Source organism: Aotus nancymaae, unplaced genomic scaffold (assembly GCF_030222135.1).
Source record: "Aotus nancymaae isolate 86718 unplaced genomic scaffold, 86718_ANA_hifiasm-v0.15.2.pri h1tg000117l, whole genome shotgun sequence".
NCBI classification, from domain to species: domain Eukaryota; kingdom Metazoa; phylum Chordata; class Mammalia; order Primates; family Aotidae; genus Aotus; species Aotus nancymaae.
In genome coordinates, this window is record NW_026988532.1 from 7,360,067 (window position 1) to 7,384,280 (window position 24,214).

At 36.2% G+C, this 24,214-nt stretch overlaps 1 protein-coding gene across 1 annotated transcript in view; it reads right to left on the reverse strand.

The window, feature by feature from the left end:
* The window catches only part of SLC25A24 (solute carrier family 25 member 24), a 46,852-nt gene that overhangs the window by 18,554 nt on the left and 4,084 nt on the right, over window positions 1-24,214 (reverse strand). Inside the window, exons 2-5 of the mRNA XM_064371075.1 lie at window positions 22,473-22,599; window positions 18,928-19,015; window positions 2,318-2,429; window positions 523-681 (exon numbers count right to left, since the gene is read on the reverse strand). Of these exons, the coding sequence (XP_064227145.1) occupies window positions 523-681; window positions 2,318-2,429; window positions 18,928-19,015; window positions 22,473-22,599 (486 nt within the window). The remainder of the gene's footprint in view (window positions 1-522; window positions 682-2,317; window positions 2,430-18,927; window positions 19,016-22,472; window positions 22,600-24,214) is intronic.

A 24,214-nucleotide genomic window follows, 5' to 3' on the forward strand; every position in this document is an offset into this window, starting at 1 on the left:
TACCACAATCAGCAAATGCATATTAATTCTTTTCCTTTCCCTCTTTCCACTCTGGTCAGCCTAAGGCTACATTGCTAGTAAATAGCAAAGTCAGTTTACAAAGCCAGATCTTTCTCTGCTAACCTCAGCTTTAGAATAATTTTTAAAATTACATCGCTGCTCTACGATTCTAGATTTCAGAGATACTTTACTTTTGGTAAGGTACATAAGAAACAAGGGAACTATAAATAAGGAGAATCCTACAATAATGGCTAGAGATGTTTCTAAAATTAAATGTTTGAATAGTCAGAGAATCCCAAAGATTAAAAATTCATTACACACATGTATTAACAATTTAAAGTTTGGTACACTTCCATACTTTCAAGGACTGAATTTAGAGTTAACACTAACAAAATAGATATACATTTTAGGGTATAAAAGATTATTACTGAGAAATTTTAAAACTTCTTTTTCAAAGCACTACATTTCTCATTGTTTTAGACTATTTAGGGCAAACCTGGGACACACAATAATAAAGCTCACCTGCATCATGATTTTCAGACGGTCCAAAGGGGCAGTGCTTGTTCGAGAGACAGCGCCAGCAATGCCTCCTGCCAAAAGCTGCCGCCACCACTGTCCGGATTTTTTTTCATCTTCTGTGAATTCATCTGGAATAGTTAAGCTATCCCCTATGTCAATTCCCTATTAAAATGAAGAAAAATCCCCATGCTTCTTAGTTAAAAATATATAATGCCAGAAGACATTTTTGTTTTAGAGAAGAATCATGTTATTTTATAGCTAATATGACCTTTTCTCCCTAGAATTTATACTAAACCAATTTGAGCACACAGATTATAAGTAGTCTATTCACAACGAATGAAGTACAGTGTCAGTTGACAAGAAATGGAAATAAACAGTAATTACAAATATACAAAACCAACAATTACAACTTTCTTTCTTCATGGATTCATAGTAACTTTGCTTCTCTTGGTCTAGGTCAGAATGAAAGGGCAGTGTTTTGTCAGGTATAGTCAATCTTTTTTACTGTAAGCACTTTTCGTAAGGCTAGAAAACCATATCCAATTGATGATGACATCTTTTAATAAATTTAGTTCATCGATTCTCAAATAATACTTCATCTCAAATTTATATTTATATTATACTTTATACCATGATATGTTTTAAATATATAAATAAAAATTAAAACTGTGTATGTGAACAACCCTAAGCTCATGACCTACTGTTTACAAAAATATTTTTATAAATCTGACTTGTCATTTAAAACATGCAATAGATTCTATATAAAATTTAGCTAATGGAGAGGTATTGTTTGAAATCATCACCCCTTCAACTTATTCTACAGTGCTATAGCTTGAGAGAAATAACTCTATAATAATATTCTTACAATTCTACTATCTAAATTGTTTTGGTATAAAAAATTTTACAGGCAAAAGTGCAAGGGGAAGGAGCTATCCTATGGTAGTAACCATCTCTTCCTTCATTTTACTATCAATAAAATGGAGACATGACTGTAGCCTCAACTGTTATCAACTACCTTAAAAAATACAGTAAGAATCATGTAAATAAAACTTCACATAGTGTAAAATTTATCGTGGCAACTGAACTACTAGTATAGTATTATTCTATACTCATAGTTGAGAAGGCACTAATCACCAACAATTGTATAATGCTTTATGTAAGCTTAGGTATTGTTCCTAGTGGCAATGTGAACTGCTTCATTTAATGCATATTTAATTTAGCGAAATCCATGAATAAGCGTGGAAGATAAGCCTATTAAGGGGAAAAAAATTAACCTCCTTCAGAGAGTTCCCAATGGTTTCAGAAGTAGATTACACAATAACAGAACTTGGTTTACATCAGTATGCAGAATATTAATGAAACAATCAAAATTTGAAAGTTTTGTGGAAAACAAACTGGTGTGAAATGCCATCTAAGCTAAGCAGATGAAGCAAAAAGATTCTGTAACCTTTAATGATTATTTTAAATGCCTTATGCCAGACAGAGATAAACCGAGGCAATCTGACCAAACAAGGAAACAGATTCTTAGCAACCATGAGGTACTGAGATTATTTGGGTAATATGGTATCTATAAAAAGCAAAAGCCTACAACTTTTACACTTCCCTATGGCAGAAACTTAAATGCCAATAAAAGCTAGATAGCTTATTCATCAAGATGGTACTTCTTCCAAGTTGTCAGGATGAACACTTACGAGGTTAAGGAGCTACTGGGACTCAGGTTTTACAGAGTGTTCTTGGGTGACAACTGTACCTATGGTTTATAGCTCCAAATAAGTATAAATACATGAAGTATACTTACTGTGGAATGTTTCCAGAAACGGATAATTTCCTCAATGTCTGTAACGGGATTAAATAAGAAGTAGTCTCTCCATTCATTCCAGTCCACTGTCATTGTCCCATCTGCATCAATGCTGAAAATGTTTGAAAATGATCAAAGAACGAAACTAAATTGATAAATAAAACTAACAGCCGGGCGCGGTGGCTCAAGCCTGTAATCCCAGCACTTTGGGAGGCCGAGGCGGATGGATCACGAGGTCAAGAGATCGAGACCATCCTGGTCAACATTGTGAAACCCCGTCTCTACTAATACAAAAAAAATTAGCTGGGCATGGTGGCGCGTGCCTGTAATCCCAGCTACTCAGGAAGCTGAGGCAGGAGAATTGCCTGAACCCAGGAGGCGGAGGTTGCGGTGAGCCGAGATCGCGCCATTGCACTCCAGCCTGGGTAACGAGAGCGAAACACCGTCTCAAAAAAAAAAAAAAAAAAAAAAAAAAAAAAAAAAAAAAAAAAAACTAACATTATTGGCCACTTCACAGAAAGACAGTTTCTTTTCTAACTTAATATTCTTATTAAATTAAAAACCCCATTTACAAGTATAGGTTATTGGAAATGGCAGCAAGCATTTTATGGTCCTGTCAGATAGTTTTAATTATTTAGAAAAAAATGGACCCCCAAAATTACAGCCAGCTCACTAAAGACTACTTTTAGCACTCTGTCAAACTCTGTCAATGAGCTACAAAACACAAAAACTGAAAGATAAAATATTGAAAGATGGTAATGAATGGATTCATTATCCATTTTTTTCCTGCACTTAGTGGATCAAGAAGATAATTCTTAATGTTCTGTTGCAACATTTGAATGTAGTCTTGAAATATATTCTAAACATGCTATCAATTTCCTCCAAGTTAGAAAAATTAACAGTGATTGTAAAAAATCTAACTCTCAGTGACTGAGCCTTTGAGTTTTAAGAAACTTCATTTTCAATCTTAAAATTAACATATTGTAGTCTGAAATATTTGGGTTGTTTCACAAGTTTCTTGGTAATAACGTCGTTTGTATCTGTTTTCTCCTAAGAGAAACTCTGAATGTGCCAGGATTTTGACTGTTTTATTCTCTTCTTTAGGCCACCTCTTCCAGTGACTGGCACAAAGAAGGTGCTCATTTCTTTGTTTAATTAACGGATGTCTCTAAAAAACTGTTTTGGTGCATCCTACAAATTTTACTCTATAATTTGTGTTCCCCAGAATTTTATCAACCAGCTTAAAAATCTTATGTCTTCATAGTGAATTTTAAAATGTGGTGACACTCTATTTGTATTAATGATTTTACTATATAATCTAATCTATTATTAATAGATTAATAATAATTAATATTAACATAGCTACCCTATAGCTGATATTAACATAGCTACCCCAGATTTTTTTTTTCGGTTACTAAGACTTTATTTTGCTTGTCCTTTCATCTGACAATCTCTGTCTTCTGACAAAGTTTACATTAATTTTTATGGATTGAAGACTACACTGAGAAAGTCTCAACTGATCAGAAGGTGATTATCTTCTAACTTACTCCCCACCCACCTCAAACCCCCAGGAAAACTGGATAAAAATGGTATTTAGCCCACTCCATTTGAGAATGGAGATGAAGGGAAATCATGTCCCAACACTACTGCAGGGTACATTTTAGTGGAGCTTTGCTGTACTTGAATTTATTTCTCACACATTATCTATTGCTTTCTAATTGTCTCATTCTTTCTATGTTTTTCCCTCTCCTCGTCACTGGATTGTTTGAATCTTATGTTTACATATTTATTTTCTTATTCCATTTATTTCCTCCATGGTTTGGAAGTTATATACTCAACTACTATAGTTTCAGTCATTTACCTTGAAATTTTACCATATATATAACAAAATCTAAAGTTAATGTTTGCCCCTACTATCCTAAATAAGAATTTTAGAACAGTTTAAAACAAATAATCATCTCCCCTCTTGACTTACATATGATCATTTTCTAGTACTGTAATTGTCCTTTTTCTTAGAACCCACAAATGGGTCATTATTAACATATCCATGGCTGTTTCCAACAGATTGCTGAAATAATCCATAGACCACTAGCTAAGAGGTGGCCCACTGTAGTCTAGAGAGTACCGAGAAACACTGTGTGACCCATTCCCCATACATGCTGCTTCCAAGGCTATATGTGCCCTTTCCCCTAACTACCTCCCACCTACCCTTTTCACTGGGATAATTCTATTCATTCTTTAACAGATTCTTCAATATTTTCTGAGAGTCCATTATTGCAATGTGGTGGACATAGAACTGTTAGCCAGATACATACGCTCTGTGCCCTCTGTGGGAAGAACAGGCACTAAACAAAAGCAAGCAATAGCCAATATTCACTGAGCATTTGCCAGGCATTGTTCTAAGTATTTCACACATTAACTCATTTGATCCTTAAAACAAGCCCCGGTATTTACTATACTCTCCATTTTACAGACAAAGAGAGTCTAAGAATTTTGTTATGGGTCACAAGGCTAGTAAGTAGAGTAGAATTAAGTGTTTCAACCCAGGCATTCTAACTCTAAACTGTACTCCTAACCACTGAGCTATACAAATGAGCCAATGATTACAAACCATAAGAGCCATGCAGCAGAGAAGCAAGTTGCATAGACAAAGAATAACTGGAGTGAAGCGTGCCACGGTTCTCGTTAATTGTGGAGAAAGAAACCTAGAGATAAGAAAATGAGAGGAAACAGGGGAAATGAGATAGAGATGAAAGTCTAAAAGAAAAATGGATTTTTACTTGAGAGCAGAAGATAATTATGATATATGTGAAACACATGTTTCAGAGGGAATGCCTGCTTCAGCAACTTCCTATCTATAGCTTCTACTGAACAGGTATAAGTAGGAGGCCTTATTTCAACCCAGTGACTCCTCTCTTATGCCCTGATGACCCCGTCACAGCTGTTTCAATCAGCACTGTGTTACCGTTTAGTGTTGTTTTAAACAAACACCCAAGACTGGGTAATTTATGAGGCTTATTTGGCTCACAGTTCTACAGCATGGCACCAGCATCTGCTTAGCTTCTGGTGAGACCTCAGGAAGCTTTTGCTCACGGCAAAGGGGGAGCAAGTGTGTCAGATAGTGAGAGAAGGACGAGTAAAATGAGGTGCCAGGCTCTTATAAACAACCAGCTCTCATGAACTAATAGAGTTCACTTATCACCAAGCCATTAATGAAGGATCCACTCTTGTGACCCAAACAACCCCAATTAGTCCCTAATTCCAACACCAAAGGTCACATTTCAACTTGAGATTTGGAGGGGACAAGTATCCAAACCATATCAAGCACCATTCAAATTTTTTTCCCATTAATTCATATTTGGGACACAAAGAGACAGTAAAATGGAAGAAAACAAGCTGACATTTGGAGTAACATGAGTAATACCGATGGCTAAACACTTGAGAGAAGGTCCATGATGGTTACGTACCTATAGGAAACTGGTTACATTCTGCCTTTAAAAAGTGTTTCTAATATTTTTACTGAAGAAGTATAAACACTAGTAATAATAATAATAGCCCAAAAGTACAAAAAAACCCAAGTCATCCATCAAAGAAATATAAACACAAATGAGATCTCAAAACAACAATGAGATATCACTTCATGCCAATTATCTATTAAGGTTCTCTAGAGAAGCAGAACCAATGGATGATTAAAATCAAAAGAAATCAAAAGACCAGCTGGATATGGTGGCCCATGCCTGTAATCCCAGCTCTTTGCTAGGCCAAGGTGGGTGAATTACTTGAGCCCAGGATTTTGATACCAGCCTAGATGATATGGTTTGACTGTGTCCCCACCCAAATCTCATCTTGAATTGTAGTTCCCATAATCTCTATGTGTCATGGGAAAGAGTCACGAGAAAGTGAGTGAGTTCTCACAAGAGTTGATGGTTTTAAAGGGGCTTTTCCCTCTTTGCTCAGCACGTCTCCTTCCCTTCCCGATGTGAAGAACATGTTTGCTTCCCCTTTGGCTATGATTGTAAGTTACATGAGTCCTCCCCAGCCATGCAGAACTGTGAGTCAATTAAACCTCTTTCATTTACAAATTACTCAGTCTCGGGCAGTTCTTTATAGCAGTGTATAGAGAACCAGCTAACACAGTAAATTGGTAACAGGAGTGGGGTGCTGCTATAAGGATACCCAAAAATGTGGAAGTGACTTTGGAACTGGATAACAGGCAGAGGTTGGAACAGTTTGGAAGGCTCAAAAGAAGACAGGGAAACGGTGAGAAAGTTTGAAACTTCTTAGAGATTTGGAGGGCTCAGAAGACAAAAATATGTGGAAAAGTTTAGAACTTCCCAGAGACTTGTTGAATGGCTTTGACTAAAATATGGTAGTAATATGACCAGTGAAGTCCAGGTTGAGGGAATCTCTGAATGAGTTGAAGAACTTGTTGGAAAATAGAGCAAAGATGACTCTTGCTGTGCTTTAGCAAAGAGAATGGTGGCTTTTTGCCCCTGTCCTAGGGATCTGTGAAACTTTGAACCTGACAGAGATGATTTGGGGTATCAGGCAGAAAAAAATTCTAAGTGGCAAAGCATTCAAGAGGAATTAGAGAGTAAAAGCTTGGCAAATTTGCAGCCTGATGATGTGATAGAAAAGAAAAATCTATGTTCTGAGGAAAAAATTCAAACCAGCTCAAGAAATTTGCATAAGTAACAAGGAGTGAAACATTAATCAAGGCAATGACTCCAGGGGATTTCAGAGGTCTTATGGAAGGCCCTCCCATCACAGGCCCAGAGGCCCAGGAGGGAAAAATGGTTTCATGGGCCAGGCCTAGGGCCTTGCTGCTTTGTGCAGTCTCAGGACTTGATGCCCTGCATCCCAGTCATGGATAAAAAGGGCTAAGGTACAGCTTGCACCATGGCTTCAGAAGGTGAAAGCCCCAAGCCTTGGCAGCTTCCACATGGTGTTGAGTCTGTGGGTGCACAGAGTCAAGAACTGAAGTTTGAGAACCTCTGCCTAGATTTCAGAGGATGTATGGAAATGCCTGGATGTCCATAGAGAAGTTTGTTGCAGAGGTGGAGCCCTCAAGGAGACTCTTGGCTAGGGCAGTGCAGAAGGGAAATGTGGGATTGGAACCCCAACACAGACTCCCCATTGGAGCACTGCCTAATGGAACTGTGAAACGAAGGCCACCATCCGCTAGAGCCCAGAACAGTAGATCTACTGACAGCTTGCGCTGTGCACCTGGAAAAGCCACAGACACTCAAAACCAGCCTGTGAAGGCAGCCAGGGGAGGGGCTGTACCCTGCAAAGCCACAGGGGTGGAGATGCCCAAGGCCGTGGGAGCCCACCACTTGCATTAGTGTGAGCTGAATGTGTGACATGATGTCAAAGGAGATCATTTTGGAGCTTTAAGATTGCCCCACTGGATTTTGGACTTGCATGAGGCCTGTAGCCCCTTCATTTTGGCCAATTTCTCCCATTTGGAACAAGTGTATTTACTCAATGCCTGTACCCTCATTGTATCTAGGAATTATAATAACTAACTTGCTTTTGATTTTACAGGCTCATGGGCAGAAGGTGCTTGCATGGTCTCACATAAGACCTTGGAATTTTGGGTTAATGCTGGAATGAGTTAAGACTTTGGGGGACTGTTGGGAAGGCACAACTGTGCTTTGAAATGTGAGAACATGAGATTTTGGAGGGGTTAGGGGCAAAATGATATGGTTTGGCTGTGTCCTCACCCAAATCTCATCTTGAATTGTAGTTCCAATAATCCCCACATGTCATGGGAGAGACCCAGTGGGGGGTAATTGAATCATGGGGAAGGTTACCCTCATCCTGATGTTCTCATGATAGTGATTGAGTTCTCATGAGATCTCATGATTTTATGAGTATTCTCCCTCTTTGCTAGGCATCTGTCTTTCTGCCATCATCTGAAGAAGGATGTGTTTGCTTCCCTTTCTACCATGATTGTAAGTTTCCTGAGGGCTCCTCAGCCAAGCAAAACTGTGAGTCAATTAAACCTTTTTCCTTATATATTACCTAGTCTCAGGCAGTTCTTTATAGCAGCATGAGAATGGACTAATACACTAGGCAACATGGCAAAACTTTGTCTCTACAAAAAATATAAAAATTAGCCAGGCATTGTGGTACATGCCTGTGGTTCCAGGTACTCAGGAGGTGGGAGGATCAATTGAGCCAGGGACATTGAGGCTGCAATTAGCCGTGATTGTACCATTGCACTCCAGATGGGATGACAGAGCAAGACCCTGTCTGAAAAAAATAAAAATCAAAAAATCAAAAGACAGACAGTAATGAGTATTGATATGGCTGTGGAGAAACTGGGATTCATTGCTGCTGGGATTATAAAATGGCACCGTCACTTTAGAAACAGTTTGGAAGTTCTTCAAAATATTAAAGATATTTAATTAAATAGTAAAGAATCTCTAGACATTCTTTATGAAGGGCATTCTCAGACAAAGCCAGTCTGCAAAGACTGAAATAAGTACCTACTTCTTCAAATGCACAAACATAAACACATGGCCACAAGCATCAATAACAATCAGTAACACATGACATCACTAACGACCATCCCTAAAGAAACAGAGATGAACTGACAAAGATTTCAAAATAACTGTTTTAAGAAAGCTCAGCAAACTTCAAGAAAATACAAAGAAACAATTCAATGAAATTAGAAAAATAACCAGTGACCACAATGAAAAAGGTAATAGAAAGACTGAAATAATAAAAGAAAAAAATCAAACAGAAACCAAGGGGCTGCAAAATACAATGAGCAAAAAAAATATAATGTGGGAGCATCAACTATAGGAGTGATTAAGAAAAAGAAAGAAACTGCGAACTCAAATACAGGTTTTCTGAAAATACACAGAGGAGAATAAAGACTGAAAATGAATGAAGAAAGCTTACAAGATTCATGGAACAGCATCAAACAAGCAAAGTTTTGAGTCACAGGAGTTAAAGAATAAGAAAAGAAAGATAAAGGGGGTAAAAAGCTTACTTAAAGAAACAGTAACGGAAAATTTTCCAAACCTGGAGAAAGATGTAAATATCCAAATACAAGAAAGTCAAAAGTCTCTAATCTGATTCAATCCAAACAAGACTACCCCAAGACATATTACAATCAAACTCAAAGACAATGACAGGATCCTGAAAACAGCAAGAAAAAGAAGCAAATAACACAGAAGAGAGTCTCAATATGGTTAGCAGACAAGTCAGGAGAGAAAGAGATGATATATTCAAACTGTTAAAAGAGAAAACTACCAACCAAGAGTAATGTACCCAGAAAAGTGTCCTTCAGAAATGAAGGAGAGATACTTCCTCAGATAAACAATAGCTGAGGGAGATAATCATGACCACACCTATTTTACAAGAAATGTAAAAGGAGCTCCTCAAGCTGAAAGAAAAAGATCCTAATGCATAACACGAAAGCATAAAACTGACTGATAAAAGAAAGTACATAGGTAAATTCAAAATATTCTAATACTGTGATTATGGTAGGCAAATCTCTTATATCTTTAGTGGGAAAGATAAAAGACAAAATTATTAAAAGTAATAATAGCTACAATAATTTGTTAAGAGATATACAATATAAAATATGTAAACTGTGGCATCAAAGATTCAAAATGTCAGGGGATTAAGTAAAAGTGTAGACTTTTGTGTTGGGGGGGTTTAGCAATCAAAATTAAGTTATCAAGTTTAAATAAAATATTTTAACTCTTAAGATTTTTTTGGTAGCCTCTTGGTAACCATAAACCAAAAACCAGTAGTAGGTACACAGAAAATAAAAAGCAAGAAATCAAAACATACCACTAGAGAAAATCACTTAACCACATATACACACAAACACACACACAAAAGAAGACAGCAAGAGAGGAAGAAAATAATAAAGGATCTACAAAAGAACCATGAAACAATTAACAAAATGGCAGTATTACATCATTGCCTATCAATAATTACCTTGAAAATAAGTGGATTAAATAATCTAATCAAAAGACATAGTGTCTCAGTGGATTAAGAAAACAAGATTCAACTATATGCTGCCCCCAGCAGACTCGTTTCATCTGTAAAAATACACACAGACTGATGGTGAAAGAATGGAAAAAGATATTCCATGCAAACAGAAACCAAAAGAAAGCAGGAGTAACTATACTTAATGCCATATAAAATAGACTTTAAGTCAGAAATTGTAAAACAGAAACAAAGATCCTAGTCAATTCAATAAGAGGATATAACATGTAATCCCAGCACTTTGGGAGGCTGAGGGGGTGGATCACGAGGTCAAGAGATCGAGACCATCCTGGTCAACATGGTGAAACCCCGTCTCTACTAAAAATACAAAAAATTAGCTGGGCATGGTGGTGCACGCCTGTAATCCCGGCTACTCAGGAGGCTGAGGCAGGAGAATTGCCTGAACCCAGGAGGCGGAGGTTGTGGTGAGCCGAGATTGCACCATTGCACTCCAGCCTGGGTAACAAGAGCGAAACTCCATCTCAAAACAAACAAACAAACAAAAAAAAGAGGATATAACAATAAGTTATATGAAAGTACTTTTACTCCAGTTCCCTCATTTTGAATTTTCAGTGTCATAATTTATATATTTTATATTGCACATCACTTAATAAATTATGCAGCTATTGTTTTTTATAAATATATATGAGCCCAACATCAGAGCACCTAAATATAAAAACCAAACATTAATAGGTCTGAAAAGAGAGATAGACTGCCATACGGTAATAGTAGGAGACTTCAACACCCTACCTTAAGCATTGGACAAATAATCTAAACAGAAAATAATAAGAAACATCAGACTTAAACTGTACTCTAGACCAAATGAACCAATCAGACATAAAACATTTCACCTAACAGCAAGAGACTACACATTCTTCTCAACTGCACATGGAACACACACCAGGGGAGATCATATGTTAGGCCACAAAACAAGTCTTAACAAATTTAAGAGGAGTGAAATCATATCAAGTATCTTTTCTGACACAATAATATAAAACTAGAAATCAGTATCAGAGGTACTTCAGCAAATTCACAAATACATGGAAATTAAACAACATGCTCCTGAATCATCAGTGGGTCAATGAAGAAACTGAAAGGGAAATTCAGAAATTTCCTGAGATGAAAAAAATGGAAACACAGCATATCGAAACCCATGGAACACAGCAAAAGCAGTTTTAAGAGCAAAGTTTATGGCAGTAAATACCTACATAAAAACAAAAACCCTCAAATAAACAATCTAACATTACACCTAAAGGAATTACAAAGACAAGCACAAACTGTGCCCAAAGTTAGTATAATAGAAGGAAGAAAATAATAAAAATCAGAACAAAAGTAAATAAAATAAAGACAAAAATAGAAGAAAGCAATAAAACTGAGAGTTGGATTTTGGAAAGTTAAATAAAATTGACAAACCTTTGGCTAGCCTAAGAAGAGAGAAGACAAAATCAGAAATGAAACGGGAGACATTACAAATGATATGACATGAATACATAAGATCATAAGATGCTTATCAACAATTAAATGCCAACAACAGCAAAATATTATGCCTGCAGTCTCAGTCACTCAGTCACTGAGGCAGGAGGATCACCTGAGCCCAGGTGTTCAAGGCCTGGAAAACATAATGAGACATGATCTAACAAAAAAAAAAAGAAATGAAAAAAAGAAAAATCGGTAGTGTTTCTATACACTAATAGTGAACTATCTGAAAAGAAATCAAGAAGACAATTCCATTTATAGTAGCTACAAAAAAATTAAATACTTAGGAATAAATTTAACCAAAGAAATGAAAGACTTCTACAAGAAAATCAGTAAAACACTGATGAAAGAAACTGAAGAAACAAATAAATAAAAAGATATCCTGCGTTCCTGGATTGGAAGAATTAATATTGTTAAAATGACCATACTATCCAAAGCAAACTACAGATTCAATACAACTGCTATTCAAAATACCAATGATATGCTTCACAGAAATAGAAAAACAATCCTAAAATTCACGTGGAAACACAAAAGATTCTGAATAGCTAAAGCAACCTTGAGCAAAAAGAATAAAACTGGAGGCATCACACTACCTAACTTCAAAATATACTACAAAGCTAAAGTAGCATAAAGAGTATGGTTGACGAGGTTTGGGCTTAAGATAAAGATTGAAAAAAAAAGAGCTGGCATAAAAATTTCCCCCTGTGGGGAAGTTAGACCTTTAAGTGCTGAAAAACTTTTACTAACCAAACACCTCATAGTAAACTGGAATTATGCTTGGTGTATCTGCCCTGAGGGCACCGCTTTGACTGGCGTAAAAACAGACATACAGACCAACAGAGAAGAAGACAGCCCAGAAATAAATCCACACGCTTACAAGCAACTGATTTTTGACAAAGTTACCAAGAATACACAATAGGAAACAGTCTTTTCAATAAATGGTGTTGGGAAAACTAGATATCCAAATGCAGAAGAATGAAATTAGGCCCTGATCTTAGACAGTATGCAGACACAAATTCAAAATGGATTAAAGAAGTAAATGTAGACCCCAAACTATGAAACTACTAGGAGAAAACATAGGAGGAAAGCTCCATACCATCAGACTTGGCAATGGTTTTTTTGATATGACACCAAAAGCACCGGCAACAAACGCAATAACATACAGGTAAGACTACATCAAACTGCAAATATCCTGCACAGCCAAGGAAACAATCAATAGAGTGAAGAGACACCTACAGGATGGAGGGTAGTATCTGCAAACTATACATCTGATAAAGGGTTCATATCCAAACTAAGGAACTCAAACAACTCAATAGCAAGAAAACAAATAACCTAAGTAAAAATGAGCAAAAAATCTGAATACACATTTTTCAAAGACATGAAAAAAAAGTTCATTAAAAAAATGCTCAGTATCACTAATTGCCACAGAAATGCAAATAAAAACCACAATGAGATATCGCCTCATACCACACTTAGAATGACTATTATCAAAGAGACAAAAGATAAAAGTGTTGGCAAGTATGTAGAGAAAAGGGAAACTTTGCACCTTGTTGGTGAGGATGTAAATTAATACAGCCATTATTGAAAGCAGTATGGAGTTCCTTAAAAAATTAAATATAGAACTACCATATGATCCTGCAATCTCACCACTGGATATGTGTGTGTGTGTGTGTGTGTGTGTGTGTGTGTGTGGTGTATACACATATATATACATATATAAAATGAAATCACTATGTCAAAGAGGCTTGTGCATTCCCATGTTCATTATAGCACTATTCACAATAGCCAAGATATGGAATCAACCTAAGTGTCCACCAATGCACGAATAGAGAAAATGTGCTATACATACACAATAGAAAACTAGCCATAAAAAAGAAGGAAATCCTGTTATTTGCAACAACATGAATGAAATAAGCCAGGTAAAGACAAATACTGCATGATCTCACTCATGCGTGGAATCTAAAAAAGTTGATCTCATAGAATCAGAGAGCAGAATAGTTTGGTGATGGGGTATGGTTTGGGGAGATATTGGTCAAAGGACACAAATTTTCAGCTCAACAGGAGGAATAAGTTCAAGAGCTCCACTGTACAACATGATGACCACAATTAATAAAAATACATTCTTAAAAAATACTAAGAGAATAGATGTAAAGTGTTCTCACCACAGAAATCATAACTATGAGATGTATCAGGTAAATTAGCTAGATTTAGTCATTCCACAATGTATATATACTTTAAAACATTAATTAGCTAGACTTAGTCATTCCACAATGTATATATACTTTAAAACATCATGTTGTACATGATACATATAATTCTATAAATTTAAAAATAAATAAATGTTTTAAATCACTGAATTGTACACTTTAGAAAAGTGAATTTATGGTATGTGAATTACATCTCAATAAAGCTGCTGGCGTGGCATGGTGGTTCATTCCTGTAATCCTAGCACTCTGGGAGGCTGAGGTGGGCGGATCACCTGATGTCAGGAGTTTGAGATGAGCCTGGCCAATATGGTGAAATCCTGTCTCTACTAAAAATTTAAAAAAATAAGCCAGGCATGGTGGTGCATGCCTATAGTCCCAACTACTCAGGAGGCTGAGGAGGGAGAATTGCTTGAACTTGGGAGGCAGAGGCTGCAGTGAGCCAAGATCACACCATTACACTCCAGCCTGAGCAACAGAGTGAGACTCTGTCTCAAAATTTTTTAAAAAAGAGAGAGAGATCCAAGATGGCTGATCACTAGCAGCTCGGGCTCATAGCTCCCAGTGAAAACGCAGAGAACGAGAGGACGCCACACTTTCAGATGAATTTTTGTTGCTCACGGACCAAGAGATTCCCAGCAGAGGAGCCCCACGGGTCACCAGGGCGACTCTTGTGGCCGGTGCGGCGGTTTTGCTGGTGCCTCAGCGCGGCAGTTCTTGATGCAGAGTACGGAGATTCCCGGGCAGAAAAGCACCATCAATCTTAACACCGCTGTTTCGGCCGGCACAGTGGATTGCTCAGATTTTGGCGCTGGGAATCAACAAGTTGGACATCCACCCAGAGACCTAGTTAGAAAGTCGGTAATTACAAAGACGACAGAGGGATAAATATATAATGAAGGGAAGAAACCAGCCTAAAAAGGCAGAGAATACTCAAAATCAGAATGTCTCTCTCTCTACAGGGGATCGCAGTTCCTCACCAGCAACGGAACAAGGCTTAATGGAGAACGAGTGTGTTCCATTATCAGAAGCAGGTTTCAAAAGGTGGGTGATAAGAAACTTCTGTGAATTAAAAGAACTTGTTCTAACCCAATGCAAAGAAACTAAGAACCCTGAAAAAAGGTTTGACGAAATGCTAACGAGAATGGACAATTTATAGAGGAATATAAGTGAATTGATGGAGCTGAAAAACACAACACGAGAACTTTGCGAAGTATGCACAAGTTTAAACAGTCGAATTGATCAAGCAGAAGAAAGGATATCAGATGTCGAGGACCAGCTTAGTGAAATGAAACAAGAAGACAAGATTGGAGAAAAAAGGATAAAAAGGAATGAGCAAAGTCTCCAGGAAATATGGGACTATGTGAAAAGACCTAATTTACATTTGATAGGTGTACCTGAATGTGATGAAGAGAATGAATCCAAGTTGGAAAATACTCTTCAGGATATCATTCAGGAAAACTTTCCCAACCTAGCAAGGCAGGGTAATATTCAACTCCAGGTAATACAGAGAACACCACAAAGATATTCTTCAAGAAGACCAACCTCAAGGCACATAATCGCCAGATTTATTAGGGTTGAAATGAAGGAGAAAATACTAAGGGCAGCCAGAGAGAAAGGTCAGGTTACCCACAAAGGGAAACCTATCAGACTTACAGCAGATCTCTCAGCAGAAACCCTACAAGCCAGAAAAGAGTGGGGACAAATATTTAACATCCTTAAAGAACTTGCAACCCAGAATTTCATATCCAGCCAAACTAAGCTTTACGAGCGAAGGAAAAATTAAATCTTTTGCGAACAAGCAAGTACTTAGAGACTTCACCACCACCAGGCCTGCTTTACAAGAGCTTCTGAAAGAAGCACTATACATATAAAAGAACAACCAATATCAGCCTTTCCAAAAATATATCAAAAAGCAAAGAGTATCAATACAATGAAAAATTTACATCAACTAATGGACAAAACAGCCAGCTAGCATCAAATGGCAGTATTAAACTCATATATATTCAAATTGGATAAAAAGCCAAAACCCATCGGTATGCTGCATCCAGACCCATCTCACATGCAACGATACACAAAGACTCAAAACAAAGAGAAGGAGGAAGATTTACCAACCAAACAGAGAGTAAAAATAAACAAATAAATAAAAAGCAGGAGATGCAATTCTCACCTCTGATAAAATAGACTTTAAAGCAACAAAGATCAAAAGAGGCAAAGAAGGACATTACATAATGGCAAAAGGATCAATGTAACAAGAAGAGTTAATGATTCTATAGATCAACGAGACAGAAAATTAACACGGACATCCAGGACTTGAACTCAGACCCGGAACAAGTAAACTTAATAAACATTTATAGAACTCTCCACTTTAAATACACAAAACATACATTACCACCTCATACCTATTCCAAAAGTGACTACATAATTGGAAGTAAATCACTCCTCAGTAATCGCATAGCATTTCATAGGTTTAAATGAAATATTGGTTGGCTGCTTGTTTGTTATTTTCTTCCCTTATTCCTTCTTGTCTACATCATTAAGTATAATTATTGGTATAAAAGAGGTTTTCAATACCCATTACTAAACTGCATGCTAGCCTGGGCAAGAAAGCAATACTCCCATTCTCTCTCTCTCTTTCTCTTCCTTTTTCTTTCTCTTTATTCTTTTTCTTTCTTTCTTCCAAAAAAAAAAAAAAAGAAAAGAAAAATATTTCAGTTACCCATTAAATTTTCTTAACAGATATAGGGCCATTCAAGTTATCCATCTCTTCTTGAGTGAGCTTTGGTTTTGTGTCTTTTAAAATATTTTTTTCATTTCAACTAAGTTCATTGTATCTATTGATATAGCACTGTTTATAATATTCTCCTATTATCTTTTTAATATCCATTAAATCTTTATTGTTCCTCCCTTCACATTCCAGATATTGGTAATTTTTATCTTCCCTCTCTTTTTCATAATTATTCTGGTTATAGCTTTATTTATTTTATTATTGATCTTCTTAAAAAAAAAACAGCCTTAGTTTCACCCATTTTCTTTATTGTTTTTCTGATTTATTTCATTCATTTTAGCTCTAATCATTGTTATTTCTTATACTGTGTTTATTTGGGGTTTCATCTATTCTTCCTTTCTTAGTTTCTTAAGATGAATGCTATGTTGTTTATTTAGATCTCTCTCATTTCTAATATAAGTATTCACTGCCATATTTTCTGACTTCTCCTCTGATTTCTTCTTTTACCCAAAAGTTATATATAGATGTCCTATTTAATTTACAAAAATTTGAGAATTTTCCAGGGATCTATGATTTCTACACTTGATCTTAGCCAAAAGGCCAAAAAGCGATTCTATTATGATTTCTAACTAAATTTCAAAAAAAAAAAAAATTTTTTTTAAAGTTCTCATAAAATACTTACATTAAAAATTACGTAGCTACTTTTAAATATCCGACCCTCTTCATTACCCTTTGCTATGGACTGAACTATATCCCTCCAGAATCCAAATGTTGAGGCCCTAACCTCTCATGTGATTATATCTGGAGATAATAGCATCTTTAGCAGGTACTTAAAGTTAAATGAAGTCATAAGAATGAAACCCTAATCCAACAGAACTGTGTTCTTATAAGAGGAAGCAAGAGAAAGGTCTCTTTCTCTCTGCCATCTGACAACACAGTGAGAAAGCATCCATCTGCAAGCCAGAAAGAGAGACCTCACCACAACCCAACCATGCTGGCACTCTTATCTTAAACTTCTAGCTCCCAGACATGTGAGAAAATAAATTTCTGTTGTTTAATGCATCCAGCCTATGGTATTTTGTCATGGCAGCTAAGCTAATACTTCTTAGTCTACTTCTGAAGCTTGGGCTTAGAATTTGCATTATTCTTAAAGCTGTCATAAAAAATATAATAATATGATTTCTGGCCTAACAGCCAGGGAAAAACCCTCACTTTCCTAGAAGAATGTTGACTTTAGAAGCACCATATTATATATGCTCTATATCTCTCACTGTCCAAATTCTGTTTATCTTCTCTTCATGTTTTAGGTTCCCTTTCCTCAGGAAAGCACTTCTCATCCAGTGCTAACAAAAGTCATTATGTGCTCAGCCTTGAGACTTTGAGCCTTCCTATTGAGCAGCTGTCTATCAAAGAATTATGAGGAGAGAGAAGGGATGAAAATGCTACCAGTACAGATACAAAACAAGATAAATAACAAAGTCATTTAGAAATTTGTTTTAGACAACGGGAGGACTAAAAACATTTGCAACAATATTAATACAATGCAATTGTCCTTTTCCATTTTATGTTATCATAAAAAAATCAGTCCCTGCCCTGCGTTTGTAGCAACAGAGTATTTGAGAGCACCTGGGCTGCAGAGATCACTGCTCTGTCCTGTGAAATAAAACATTAAGGCTCGAAAAGTCTGGCTTTTCAACTTTTATTGTCCCCGGACAATAAGGTTAAAATCTGGATCTCTCTTTTCTGAAAGTAAAATAGGTATTTCTTTGTTAGCCAGGAGAGCTTAGTGATTTCCTGCTTTTCCAGTCACATGTAGGTTAAATAATGTGATGAATCTGCTAGGCTTCTCAGTTTGAATCAGTGAATTTTAACGTCACATTAGAAATCAAATGAAAAAAAGTAACACCAAAATGCTTTAGCTCCTTATCTAAGGAGTTAAAACCTTACTTTCTGCCATTCCACTATCCCTTGAGGCCTCACAAGAAAGAGTCCAGACTGAGGTTACACTTCCCATTCCTACACTTTAGATAAATATACACAAACAAAATGAACAAGAGGGAAAAAGAAAGATCTTAGATACACACAATGAAGACTAGTGAGGTATTTTAAAGCTACGCTTAGAAAACACAGACTTCTAATGCAGGATATTAAAGCAAAAAGTCAATTGTTGACCAAGATGAAGAGCTTACCTTTGAAGAATCAACTCTGCCTGTTTTTCAGAAATAGTTAGACCCAGTGTCTGGAGAGACTGGACAATTTCTGAAGCCTCGATTTTTCCTTTAAAGAAATAAAAAGGGCAAAAAATAAAACTCAGAACTGACAAGAACCACAGAAATAATGAATTGCAAATCTCTCATTTAATAGAAAGCTTTACACTGATTAGGGCAAAATTATGCACTTAGGTGAGTTATAGATTTGCTTAAATGCCTATCCCAACATCAATACTCAAAATTTAACAAATGCATTAAATAAATAAACACACATTTTTAAAAATTCAGTAATTATAACAGCCCTATAGATAAATAATATTCCTCCAAAGAGACCAACTTCTCAAGTGGCCTTACCAAGTAATGTAATTAAGAAGTAGCAGAACTAAGATCCAAATCAAGATATTCTAACTCTGAGATAAATTCAATTAAACTAGGATCTACTCATTTTAAAAGGACCTAATTCTACATTTTTAATAAATTACTAGACATTTTACTATGCCAAACATCATATTATATGATGGAGTTAAAGAGAAGTAGAAAATGAGGAAATAGACTATTCTTTTAACAATCTGGCAGTAAAAATACAGGGAGCAAGGAAAAAAGAACAATAAAAGACAGAAAATTTTAGTGTTAGGGAAATTAGAGCATGTTTGTAGACAGAGGAGAACAATCGGAACAGAGGAAGAAAGAGAAAAGAGAAAATAAAATGGAAGCAATAAATGTAAGTATTTTATTTATAAGCTGCTGTATTTTCTTCCAGCAGCTCACAGGCTCATGAGAATCCTAAGATTACTGTACATGAAACAGAATAAAACAAAACAAAGTAAGAGAGGGTCTGGTGCTGAAGCAGCATGAGCAGCAGACTTCTCCAGAAAAAGAACAAGACAAAAATTACTGTCAGTGGTGAAAGGACAGACTTTCTTGGAGAAAGGACCTTGGAGAGAAGACAGGATTCTGAGAGAATCCTCCTGAAGAGAAGGAAGGAGCAGCATGAGAATCTTGATCATGTAAGGACAGTGAGAGCCAGCATCTGTTAGCAATGAAATCATGCAAATATCATTCTGAATATTCTCCTTTAGAACTGCACTCTTAAAGAGATATGGTCAATTCTCATTATTCACAGTAATCATGTTCTATAAAGTTCTATATTCATAGCAAACACTGAATTAGCAAACACCAAACCATTGTTCCTACAGGACATACAGGGTTAGGTTCCTGTGAGCTTCTGATCACAACACTTTCATCAGTTGATCAATACATAACCTTTTCTTCTATCTGTTTCTGTTTGAAGACACCTCATTTAAAGTATGTTGTTGATTCACTAACACTGAATTTGGGGCAAAGCTTATCTAATGCATCTATTTTCTCCAGAAGGCATGCCATGGCTTTCTTGCACTTAGGAACACTAGTCAGCACTTCAGCACTACATTTGGGGAACATTTTAAAAAGCAAATTACCAACAAAAAAACAAAAATGCAAAAACTGGCACAAAATAGACCTTGAAAGGGATAGTTATTAGTTAATAGTATGAGAGCTGAAACAAGAAGGCAGAATATTGCCTTATTCTACTAGCTAAGAATATGCATGCTGAGCAACTCAAGTTTTTCACTGCTCTGTGCATGTCCATGAATGCCTGGGAAAGTACTGTGAATATATATTTTGGGGTTACTTTTGGGATAAATTGTGGTGAGTAAGCAAATTTGCAAACACAGAATCCCCAAAGAATGAGGATCAACTGTAAATGTTTTACATTAAGGAAGTCTGAAAAATAAAAACATAAACCTCTAATGCCACATTGTTTTAAAATAAACAAACATGGTAAATTAAGGGAACATTGTATAGATTTGCTATAAATATACCATTAAAATTATTCTTTAATTATTTCCTCTGGTTCATTTAGAATTTTATGAAATGAACAGTTGATGTGTACACAACTTATATACTGGGATGATCGACCTCTGATTATCTGGCAATTGATCTTAAGGTAGCTACATCTCTCAGCTACTGCCTGCCATAACAGCACACAGGCAATCTGATCTGCAACTGAACTGCAGAGGGTCCATGTTGGAATGAAAGTTTACAGGGAAGAAGGAAAGCTGAATTTTGCTAGAAGACTGGACTAAGGCTAGACTTGGGGGCATATATTGTTAAGACTTATTGGGGGTGACAAATGTTCCAACAGTACTACTTTCCAACGCAAACTCAGGTCTTCCTGGCTGAGAGTCATGGACTTGAACAATCATCAAAACCATTTAAAAAGTTTAGTTTGTTTGAGGGAAATTGCTTTGAATTTAACTTCAATTTTCAGTGTAAATCAGGTGATGAGAAACTATAACCCTCAAGCCACATATAGTCTATTAACTATTTTTGTAAATACAGTTATATTGGAAATCAGCCATATCCATTCATTTACATATTGTCCATGGCTGCTTTTGAGGTACCACGGCAGAGATAAGTAGCTACAACTGAGACCACATGACCCACAAAGCTAAAATATTTATTATCTGGACTTCTGGACAAAAAAGTTTGCTGACCTCAGATATGAACCACATTTCCTCTCAATCTATTTGTTTAACCTGTTTCATTAATAATAAGTCTGTAAATGAAATGACCCTGACTCTTTACAAGTAGGGAGGAGTTTGGGGCTGCATTGCAATTTTATAAATTCTCTCTTCCTGTTAAAGGTTGCCTCTAGTGATTAGGGCTTCAAGACTCTATTTCTAATTAGAATTAGATAAGGTCTTCGGAGTAGGGCCCCCATGATGGGACTAGCGGCTTTATAAGAAGAGGAAGAGAGATCTGAGGTAGCACACTGACACACTAAGAGGCCCTCACCAGATTCAGCCCTTCAACTTTGAACTTCCCAGCCTCCAGAACTATAAGAAATAAATTTCATTTCTTCATAAATTACCTAGCGTGTGGTATTATGTTATAGCAACTGAAAAGATTAAGACAAACTCCAATCTATTAATCAAAATAGAGAAGTCATAATCACAACTAGAAGGCACATACTTAAATGTTTAAATGCTATTTTTTTCCTAATTTCCAGGATCAGAGAGTATCTTCTCTAATTAATTCTTTCAAAAATACTATCAAATGCAAGATAATCTGAAAGATTTTTTTAAATTCGAGAATATATAATTATCATTCCTGTCTACAAATAAAAACAAATCTCTCTTAACTAGAGGGCAAGAAAATGTAATAATTATGTTTAACCTATAGGTTTAAGTCAAATCAGCATAATGTTCCACAGTTAAAATTTACAGCAGGTCCTGCCCACAATTTTTAATTCAGCAATGCAATTCATTACATTTCAAAGTAATGAAAAAGAAAAGCTATCTATAAGTTTTCTTCACTAAATAATATGAACTCTACATAAAAATCATATTACTAAGAAAAATAAGTATTAACACAAATAATAATCATCATCTAAAACCAGAGATTAGATAAGCATCCTTTTAGACTGTTGGAAGCATGAGAAATGCTTCTTCATAGCTGGTGATAAATACAAAAGAAAGACACACCATCATTATTTTTGTCCAAACTCTTAAATGCCAATTTCATTTTCTTCTCGTGGTCTTTAAGGTACTTCATAAATTCTTCAAAATCCAGCTTCCCATCTTTGTTGACATCTCCAGTGGTAAAAATTTTCTATAAAAAACAAAAAACATTACAGAGAAGTTATTGCCAATATGGGCTGATACACTAAATTATTTCTACACATACTTCAAGCAGATTGGCTGTTTTCCTAAAAAACTACAGTACCTATTTTGGGCCAGATATATCATTATTCATTATGGCAAAGATCTATAATAAAAGTAGTTTTACTGCTGCAAAAAGATTTCGGGTCTTGTGTTAAATTTTCAATCAGAAAAATGATACATTGATTTTTATAAAACATGACATTTTTAAGGCTAATGTAACCACACCCTAAACTTCTAGACATGTACTTTTTTCTTTTTTTGTTGAGACGGAGTTTCGCTCTTTTTACCCAGGCTGGAGTACAATGGCGTGATCTCAGCTCACCGCAACCTGGTTCAGGCAATTCTCCTGCCTCAGCCTCCTGAGCAGCTGGGATTACAGGCACGCGCCACCGTGCCCAGTTATTTTTTTGTATTTTTTAGTAGAGACAGGGTTTCACCATGTTGACCAGGATGGTCTCGATCTCTCGACCATGTACTTTCTAAACTCCAAGATAGAAGACAAACATGTGCCTAGCACAGGGTTTGAAATATTGCAGCACTCTGGGAGGCTGACTGGGGAGGATCGCTTGAGGTCAGGATTTAAGACCACGCTGGACAACACAGTGAGACCTCATCTCCACAAAAATATTTTTTAAATTAGCCAGATGTGTTGGCACATGCCTGTAAGTACTTGTTACATGGAGGCTGAGGTAGGAAGATCACTTGAGCTCAGGAATTTGAAGTTACAGTGAGCTACATTGCACCACTGCATTCTAAAGTAGTGACAGAGCAATATCCTGTCTCTAAAAGAGAGGAAAAAAAAGCCTAAAACAATATTTTTCCCTTTGATTTCAAAAATTAAATAATCTTTTACTAAGGATGATCCATATAAAAAGCTGTCATAGCAAACTCTCCAGTTCCATTAATAGAAATCATTGCTTTTGAGAAGTAATGAAGACCTTGTGAAATTTGATATGACATGTAAGCCCTCTGCTACCACCACCCAAAATATAATCTATCTATCTATCTGCCTATTATGACACCCACAATCACCCACTCAAAGCTTACAAATTCTACTGTTCTGTTGATCATGCTCTTCTGCCATGTTGTAACTGGATGGTTTAATGGTCACATCTCCAACCTCCAGACTTAGAGAGACAAATCCAAAACCTGTGAGCTGCAACTAAAGCTACACTTTGAGAAATATTTAACATTTAAAACGCATAATCAGAAAAGAAGAAAGACTGGAAATCAGTGATCAATCATGAAGGCTTATCTCAATCTCAAGAAATTATTTAAAAATTAAGCCAAAAAAGAAGTTGAAGGAAACAAAGAGCAAAAAGTAATAAGAAAGAAAACACACCATTGGGAGGATTAACAAAGCCAAAAGATGGTTCTTTGAAAATGCTAATAAAATTGATAAACTTCTGAAACTGGCAGATAACCAATGCCAGAAAGTAAAGATGGAAACTACTAGACACTATAGACATTAAAGATATTACGAACAGCTTTATACCCAAAACAGGAAAGTGAGATCACAAACGCCTATAAAACCAACTTATTAAAAACTGACATAAGACAGC